A 10,200-nucleotide genomic window follows, 5' to 3' on the forward strand; every position below is an offset into this window, starting at 1 on the left:
AGCAGTCACAGGAATTTGGTTTGATTTGCCATGTTGTTTAACACAACTTTAACTTCTTGGGTAGGTGACTCAATCTGGAGTCACCAATTTAGTAGTAAGACATTTGAAAGGGAGAAGGAATCTAGAGATTATAAAATGTTACACTGTACAAATTTATGAATCAAGTAGCAAACTGCACCTGTTTTTTAATTCATTTGTGGGACCTGAGCATTGCTGGCTGGGCCAATATTTATTTCCCATCTCGAGTTCCAATTGAGAAAGTGATGGTGAGCTGCCTTCTTGAACTGCTGCAGTTTATGTGCTGTGGGTTGACTCAGAATGCCATTAGGGAGGGAATTCCAGGATTTTGACCCAAAGGCAGTGAGGGAATGGCGGTATATTTCCAAGTCAGGATGGTGAGTGGCTTGCAGGGGAACTTGCAGGTGGTGGTGTTTCCATATATTTGCTGTCCTTGTCATAGCGTCTTGGTCAGAGAGTTGTACAGCGCAGAAACAGACCCTTCGGATCAATCAGTACATGCCAGGCATAATCCCAAACTAAACTAGTCTCACCTGACTGCTCCTGGCCAAAATCCCTCCAAGTCTTTCCTGTTCACATGCTAATCAAGATGTCTTTTGGACATTATAATTGTACCCACATCCAACACTTCCCCAGGAAGTTCATTCCAAACGTGAACCATCCTCTGTAAAGACAAATTGCCCCTCATGTCTTTAAATCTCTCTCGTCTCAGCTTAAAAATAGGCCCCTTGGTCTTGAAATCGCCTATCCTACGGAAAAGGCATCGACCATGCGGAAGTATTCCCTGGGTTTGGAAGGTGCTGTCTGAGGATCTTTGGTGAATTTCTGCAGTGCATTTTGTAGATAGTACACACTGCTGCTACTGAGCGTTGGTGGTGGAGGGAGTGGATGGTTGTGATGTGGTGCCAATCAAGTGGGCTGCTTTGCCCTGGATGGTGTCAAGTGTCTTGAGTGATCTTGGGTCTGCAGTCATCCAGGCAAGTGGGGAGTATTCCATCACACTCCTGACTTGTAGATGATGAACATTTGGACATACACTGCTTCAGTATCTGAGGAGTCACAAATTTAGTGTTAACAGGGCTGTTTCTGCCGTTGTCTTTTCCGGTGCCTAGGTCGATGTCAGGTGGTCATGCTGTTTAGGAACTTAAGTTACAATTGTAGTTATCATTAATATACCAGAATGCAAGTCTGTCTTTGGGAGAGGAGAGAAGTGAAGAAGAATATGTGATATAAGTGGAGTGCAAGTTGTCATTGTGTGGATTTTGCCTTGACCGAGAACGATTTTGAGGAAGTAGTTTTCCTTTTTTCAATGTTAGGTGTCTTTTGGAAAAAAATAGAAGTAAACATCAATGTGCAGAAAAATTGCTAATTGAAACTGTCAACAGAATTGTGAAGAGAACCTGTTAAGCTGTCAAAGCATTTAAAAGTTCTTCCCCCTTAATCTTTGGGAGAAAAATGTAATTGCTTGCTATTTTACACTGCCTGTTGAAATAAACCACAAAAGTTTCCATTCCTTCATTACTGCTACATGATTGATTCTACAACCACCTATTATCATTCTAGGATGTCTACCATTTCACACTTTAATTGATAGGTAAATGGGACAATAAGTGAATTCCAATGCTTGTTGTTATAAGGAATTCTGCATTTGAAATGTTTGTCCTTATGAGACATTACGTAGTTGAAGGAACGTAAATGTGGTGAATTATTTTTGTGAACAACACTTTATTTCCAACGTGCAATACACACTTAGAATGTTATTGAATCGAACTTTATCACTATGTGAGGTCTGTCTGTGACGGATATTAGGTGAGTTGGCATGGTAGGGGTAAAGGAAAAAATAATAAGTGGTGGGGAAAATGTTGATCTGAGTTGGCACTGTTAGTATAAGGGCTGTAAAGGACTTTTGTGGTGGGTAGTGGGACATAAATTTTCCTGGAGGGTGTGAGTGGCTAGAGGGAGTGTGGGTGTGTGGAATAGGCTAGCATAAACAGGACACTGGGAGCAGCTGAGAGAGTTGGAGGATCGTGAGGACTTGGAGAGATGATTTATGTTGTATTTTTTATTCTAAAATTTTGAATTTAGCACTGGAACACTGGGTCAAGCCCTCCACATGGTCTACCTCAGCAGCTGGCGTCTCAGCTCTCAGTCTGGGTCAGCAGCCTGACTTCTAATTTCTAATGCAGCATGCACAGACTGAAAATGTGACGTCAGGTTAAAAGTTAGATTCACGGGTCCAGGCGTTTTCTCAACTCGGCGCACCGACTTGCAAATAAAAATCCAAGCTATTGCTTTTTCCAAAGTGACCTCCATTTGCAAAGATGGATATTATTATAACTTGCTTCCTGCTTGTGGTGAATTATGATTCGTTCGCTTAATAGAATTTGTCTTTAATTTGTGGAATTTTCCACTATTGTTTAGGGCCACAGTTCTATAGCCTACTTTAAAACTGTATGGCTTTGCTGATGCATGGTCTCAACAGCAGGCATTTTGGAGACATCAGAATCAATGACGAAATAAACGCTCATTTATATTGATGGGTGGAAAGTGCACATGACATGATATAAGAGCAGTTTTGCTGTTCAGTCAAAAGTGTCACCGATCTGCCGATTACTACACAAGGGTGCCCAGTAGAAATGGTTCAGTTAACTTTCCATTTTCCCTCATTGTGAGAATAGTCGTTTGTATTTTTCCAGCAGTTGACATGATGGAGGTCAGGAAGTCAACATGTGTGACCTACAGGTAAGATTTGCACTGAATCTGTCATACGGATCAATTTATTGGGCTACCAGACCAAATTTTGCCCTCTATGACCTTTTGAAGTCTGACTGTACCATGAAAATTTTACTCCAACTTGAATTAGATATTGTAGGTTTTTAGGATTTACAATTTGGATTCGGTTGGGTCTGGTGACCTCATCCAAAGCTATGAAACGTTGCAGTTGTGTTGCACCAATATAAGTGACAGTTAGAAAATCAGCCCTTCCTTTCAATAACATGGTTTAGCCCTTTAAGCTCAAGTATTTTCAGCTCAATTTAACAATGTTCCGGATGTACTTTGCCATATTTCGATGCACAGCTTGAACAAATAAAAGTTACATTCAGTTTGAGAGCTGTGTTCCTGTTTTAAGGAAGAGATTGTTTGTTTTGTGGGTTGCCTGGACAGCAGCGAACACCTGTTTCCTGCTTCCTGACTCCACTTTCCATTCACCATATGGACAAAGTCATTTGCGAAAATAGTCGATTTCCTCAGTTGTCATACCTAAAGTTCTGTAACATGACACTGCAGAGAATATAATGTATTGAATCAAACGTTCAAATACTTTTACAAAAATCTTTATAAATACTTAATTGGTTATTCTTTGCAATAATAAACATCACGACAGTCCAGTATTTGTCTCTTTAAGCCCTCCATTAGTCTTCCTTAAAGATAGCTGGTGTAGACTTTCCCCTTGTTTCATCTGAGTGTATCGGATTTCCTTGGCTCAGCACATAAAATAAGATTAGGTGGGAAGGTTGTACCTAGGAATGTAGTACTTAAATATGTCAAGGTACAGATGAATGGCACACAGGGTTGGAGCAGCCAAACCTTATTCCGTGTGTCTGCACTCGATTTTTTTGGAGTGCATTTTATTAAATGCGAAAAATCATGACTATTTTTTTAAGGATCTACACTGAATCCTGCTTAATTTTCTTTGTGTGTATTCTGAGTGCAGATCATCCAACAGGCCATGCCACAGAGCAGAAAATCTGCACTTTTATCCACTAGGCACTGTAATGTCTGGAGCCTAATAAAAATTACCTCCCATTTATTTAATGGGTACAGATTCATTTTTAAACCATTAACACTGCAAGGTCACTTGGTATGAATTATCTGATCTCTGTCTGATCACCTGCTTTTTGCCCCTCCAGTTCTCCACTGTTTTGTAAAAGTTAACATAAATGCACACACTGCAGAAGATGGGTCATGTTTTTCAGCAGTTTATGCTTGTTTTGGGCTATCAGTGAAGTGAAAGGAAATGAAACATGTCAGTATGAAAAAGATACAACTGCAAAAATGTGGACGCACAATCAAATTTCCCATTGATTGTTGTCAATCCTTTATCAAAATATATGAACTGGTGACATTATCAAATCTGATATTTAAATGGAGAGCTCTGATAGCTTGCTGCTGTACTAAGCATGTCTGCACAATATCAGGTGTAGCATTAGCTTCAAGCACAAGATTATCTTAACAGATCAGTGCACACCGAGCAATTTTCAGACTGTAAGTCAGTTTCAAACTGCAAATAATTAACAATTTTTTTAAGGAGCATTTTTTGTTGTTCCAAGTGGAATTAATACGAGTGCACCATTGAAGTTACTAGGCTGAAACATTTTGTACAGTCCAATGTGTAAGTAGGGATTTTACTCAAATCGAGATGACTAAACAACTGCAAAATGACTCAGTCAAGAAGAAAATTGCCCAGCAAAGTGGTAGCATTAAAATGGCTGCAAAGCACTAATACGTTCCAATGTTAATCCTGTGTATTAGCTAATGACTGGTCAGCAGCTCATTTTGTTTGATAAAGATTGTTGGAAGTGGGGGACAACTTTTTGCTATCGGGAATTTTGAATTAATGATTTATGACGCAATTTCTCACTTCTAGTCACTTGGGGTAGATTAACATGTGAGCTGGCTCTGGGCTGGAACTATTTTGGTTGTGCTGTTTTACCCTGTATCATCGCCCTTGGCTGTGACTATCTTAACAGTTTAGACGTGCTGGTAGAAGGAAAATTCTTAAACAAGATAAAAATGAGATTCTGCATTCTGTACACAAAGTATTAAAAATGAGTAAGTGATTTTGGATTTGTACAGGATTTTGCTGAGGCTACATCTGAGAACATTGACTGCGATTTTAGCCATCTGATAATTGGACGGGTATTCGTGCCAAAAGTGAGGAACCGCAACTACAAAAAGCTGGCAAGAAACATTTCCCTTCAGAGAATTTTAATGAGGGATCTAATGGATGTTTTTGAAATTACGATATCTTTGACAGAGTGAATAATTTCCGCAAGTTGAAAAATTAATAACAAGAGGATTAAATTTTCTATTTCTCAATTTTGCAAAAGTCAAAGGAACTTGGGCTATTAAATGACATAGAGATAAATATTAAAGGAAAGTTTATTAATATAAAAAAGGAAAATTATATATCATATAGATAATTAGCAGGTCTTCTTTATTGATACATGGGTTGTGGGTAGCTAGATAGTACACATTGCTGCTACCTGGTGTTAATGTTGAAGGGAGTTGATGTGGTACCAAACAAGTGGCTCCTTTATTATGGATGGCGTCAAGCTTCGAGTGTCATTGGAGCTGCACCCATCTAGGCAAGCGGGATGTATTCCATCACATTCTTGACTTGTGCCTTTTGGATGGTGGATATACTTTGGAGAGTCAGAAGGTGAGTTACTTGCTTTAGACATCCTATCGTCTGACCAGCATTTGTAATCACAATATTTATATGTGTAGTCTGATTCAGTTTCTGGTAAGCCCCCAGGATGTTGATGGTGGGAGTGTCACTGACAGTAAAGTTATTGAATGTCAAGGGATGATGGTCAGATTCTGTCTATTGGAGATCATTATTTCCTCAGAGATAAATGGTGTGAATGTTTGTTGCCACTTGTCAGCCTGAGCCTGGACGTTGGCCTGGTCTTGCTGCATTTGGACTGTTTCAGTATTTGAGGAGTCACGAATGGTGCTGAAGGATCCCCACTTCTCACCTTATGATGGAGGGAAGGTCATTGATGAAGCAGCTGAAAGGGGTTGGGCCTAGGACACTACCCCGAGAAACTCCTGCAAAGGCATTCTGGAACTGAGATATCTGAACTTCAACAACCATAACAATTCTCTTTAGTTACAGGTATGACTCCAACAAGCAGGGTTTTCTCCCTGATTCCCATTGACTCAAATGTTGCTAGGGTCCCCTTGATATTTACTCCCGTCAGTTATTCTCTTTCTAAACCACTTGAAAATCTTGATTGAATTCAACCTTAATTGTGCAAATAATCCAATGTAGATCCTTAATTTGATTTCAGCATGCAACTCATTCCCATGATTTTATGCATAACGTTCATTATTGCTTCAGGGAGAAACAAGTATTACTTAGAGCAAGGAAACATAAGGCCGCTTTACCATAAGGACATGCCAAGTATCTTAAAACAGTGGTGGAATATCTTAATCAGAAGGGCACCTTAAAGTAAAATTATAGCACAAAATAGACCTGCATTTCTCCATGTTATTATTTGCTTAATATTATGGTTTCATCATAACTCTTTTTAAAAGAAAAACAATTGATCACAAACCAACTGAGGCCTTGACAAATTGTGAAACAGGATGTTGTGAAGTTATCATTATTCCTGTTACAGCTTTAATATAGGATTTCAACAGGATCCAATGTGGTTGCAGCCTGTAGGCAGTCTTTTGGAGTGAGCATGTAGTTTGGTCCTATGTATTGTGTCCAATCAGAAGAAGCAAAAGAAATCATCTTGCTTGTGGCACACTGAATTCTCTTTGATAAATTATTCCCATTTCTTATAGAGAGAAGGAATGGGGAACAAAGTGCCACAGGAACCCAAAGAAGCCAAATTTTATTGATACTAATGGCAAAACTTTGTTCTTGTTTTTAAAAAAAAATGAATTTCCTGCCTGGCAGCCAGCTTGATTGATAGATAACTGGCTTCTGGGTACAAAAGCCAGCAGCAGGATGCCTGAGATATTACAGCCTGTTGGGTTCAGCGTGTGGGGCAGCAGAATGTTGTGCAGCCAAAGTCTGCTTATTTGCAAAGGAAAGATTGGCAGAGCTTGAGGTGAGGACATAGAGGAGAGGTTGCAGGATAAACTTGAGATTGGATGTGGAGATCAGGTCTTGAATTTCTTCAAGGCAGAGTTATATAGATTCTTGATAAGTAGAAGAATCAAGGGCTTTAGTGGGTGTTGTACAAGGGTGTAAGAGGCCAAAAGTATTAATACTTTAAGCACTGCCCAATATGATGATGTCACTTATGCACGGATGGATGGATCTGGAAGAAGTAAGACCTAAAGTAGAGGTCTCCTTCATGTTCTTAGCAGCAATGTCTATCACACCAATTTGCTATCATGGGGATGGCAGGTCTGACGTATGAGGGAGATTGACTAGGTTGGGATTGCTTTTGCTGGTGTTCAGGCGAATGAGGGGGGATTTCATAGAGACTTTTAAAATTCCAACAGGACTGGACAGGGCAGATGCAGGGAGGATGTTCCCAATGGTGGATGTGTTCAGAACCAGGGATCACTGTGTGAGGATCCGGGGCAGACCATTTAGGACGGAGGTGAGGAGACATTTTTTCACCCACAGAGTGGTGAGCCTGTGGAATTCATTACCAAAAGAAGTAGTTGATGCCAAAACATTGTATGTATTAAAGAGGTGACTAGATATAGCACTTGGGGCGAATGAGGTCAAGGGTTACGGGGAGAAAGCAGGTTTAGGCAATTGAGTTGGATGATCAGCCATGATTGTGAAGAATGGTGGAGCAGGCTTGAAGGGCCGAATGGCCTCCTCCTGCTCCTATCTTCTGTGTTTCTATCTGTTAACTAACTTGTTTAAAACAAGAACCTCTTCCTATTAGACTGCCAAACGGTTTTCCCTGACCGCATCAGACCAAACAGGCCCTGTAGATCCCTGCCAGGAAAGAGAATGGTGGCAACAAATTAGCAAATGGGTCTTACACCACGGTGAGCTGTGGTAAGGATTAACCTTAAAGTGCACATACAGGAATGCGGAGCCCAGATCACAATCCGATCAATCAATAATAAATGATAGAACCAGTTTGAAGGGTAGAATAGCCTTCTCTTGCTTCCAAGTCCTAAGTGCTAATATTTCCAAATGTCTGTAGCTCTTTGGGTGAGCAGAGAATTTGGGAATGGGAGAATCTGTTTGCAGCAATGAAGGGTGTCTATAATAGGCAGAAGGGAGGCTGAATGTTTACTTCTGAGACTTGTGTAATGTGGTGGGAAGTGGACATACATTAATTTTGGAGAGCACTCATCCTAACCAAGAAGGAGCTTGTTATTAATCACCTCAGTGTGTGTATGGCAAAGGGTTCTTGGTCTGGGGGCTGAAAAGCAGAACCTGAAGAGCATATCATCTACTTCTCCCTCCTCTCCCTGCTTGGTAGGTGGATTGCTAGAATTAAGCCAAAGAACAAGAAAGTTGATTTATGGCAAAAGCAAGGTGGAAACAAATTAGACAGGAGGTAAAGAATCACTACCCGATGGAAACCAATTCAAGGATTATTAAGCCTAGGCATAACTGATTTTAACACCTCGTTCAGTCCAGATCTGCCAACATAACATAATGTTGGAGGTTTTCTGCTCATTGAGCACTGTATCAGCTGTGGGCATGTGGGGTTTTGAGGTTTCTTTAGATGCAATGAAATATAGTAACATGTGACTGTATGATGTACTAGCTGAGAATCATTCATTAAAGGAGTGAAAAAAAAAACTGGCAATACATTAGTTGCTCAAACAGCAATGACCCGTTATTTTTATAAAGCGCACTGCTATTGCAGCAAACCCAACCACCAGTTAAGTAACTTGTGTATTCAGTAACTTATTCCTACTTTTTTCACTGCAATATTTTTGAGTAAATTTCTCCTACCATCCTGTCATTTAGTCCCCTAGCTTTTACTTGCTGCAGCAGCACATATATAGTATAAGAGTATGGTGAGTGTCACTCTTATTTCAGGCTGTTGCCAAAACTATTAGTTAACTGCTTTGGAAATGTCAGAGGTCACTCATGCATGACTCAAAACTTTAATTTCCTTTCCGTTTGACTGCGGCAGTTTTCACCCAAGCCTCCCAACTCAATGTGACTCAAATGAGGAACTGAGCAGTTCAGTACACAAAATTGTATCCAATTTCAGATTGATACACAGCACTGTTACCACACCCAAACTGTGTTTGCATCCATTTACATGTTTCATGATTCAAAATCATTATCATCTGAGTGCAGAATGCTCTGTAGTCTGTACTTGTTTCATGGGTTGAGATTTCAAAGAGAGTTGAGAATAGGACCCACCCTTTGTAGCCAGTGTCTATGAAGATTTATCCAGCTTCATCTGAATGCAGTCAGGAAAAAAACAACTTATCTTCATTTTTGCAAGTATCTGTTTGAAAGCTGCTCAAATACATAAAGCATGACAACCCTGAATCTTCAGGCACCACAGTGAAAAATGCCTCAATTTGAAACAGATCGTCTTGCCAGATGATAGTTATTCCAAGTTGCTGTATCTCTCTGTGCTTTTCCAGATCACAAAAGGACATAAGCCATTATAATACTGAATTCTCTGTGATGAGTCTCTTGTAACTCTTTGCCAAAAGCACTAACCAGACTATTTTTCTACCTTTTTTGTCATGGCCTTCCTATCTCCTATTGCCTGTGTCTGTAATTTCAGAAAGAGTATGACGAGGGGATGACGCCAGAAACAACTTGCTTGGTGAGTCAAACTAAATATGAATGAAGCAGTAAACCAACAATTCCGCTTAACCTCCTCTGTAATTACTTCATTTCTTCTTCCCAATTTGCTCAAAGTTTCAGTGAACACATAGTGGGTGAAAGGAACTTAATCTGCCATTGATGCCTTTGCCATCATCTATGTAAATCCAATTCACCATCTTAGACCAATTTATTAAATGGCGTTTAATTACTTTGTAAACTCAATAAATCAGCCAATTTTTGAATGGCAGCTAATTAAATTGACTAATTTTCCAAGGTTGACAGGGTTCATTTCATACTTCCTTCAGTTATGCTGAGTGTGATTCCATGACCACCTCCACAGTTCTGACTCAGAACAGCTAAACCAACACAGAATATAAATGATTACTGGGACATTTCTGGCCTACAGCACTTGATTAACTCAGCATATCATTGACTGATTTATTTTTCTTTCCTAGTCTAAGTAGATTGAGGTAACTTGCTGTTGCTCCTTTGGCTCAGACCAATGCACTTAGTGCAGATCAGAAATCAGACCCTCGAGTTTCCAGTTCTTTTGTGACCATGTTTTATTGAGCTTCTGACCAATAGCAACCTATCTGCAAATTCCAGTGCTGGTACATAATGGAACACCTCAAAAGACAGGAAAGTTCAACTAGATTGGCGTTCGT

General features: G+C 39.9%; 1 protein-coding gene across 1 annotated transcript in view; it reads left to right on the forward strand.

Moving 5' to 3' along the window:
- Positions 1-9,557, forward strand: part of lsp1a (lymphocyte specific protein 1 a) — a 68,973-nt gene extending 59,416 nt beyond the window's left edge. The window contains exon 6 of the mRNA XM_048607316.1: positions 9,492-9,557. Within this exon, the coding sequence (XP_048463273.1) occupies positions 9,492-9,557 (66 nt within the window). The remainder of the gene's footprint in view (positions 1-9,491) is intronic.
- Positions 9,558-10,200: the final 643 nt, after the last annotated feature.

This window comes from Rhincodon typus, chromosome 17 (assembly GCF_021869965.1).
Source record: "Rhincodon typus isolate 14 chromosome 17, sRhiTyp1.1, whole genome shotgun sequence".
NCBI lineage: Eukaryota > Metazoa > Chordata > Chondrichthyes > Orectolobiformes > Rhincodontidae > Rhincodon > Rhincodon typus.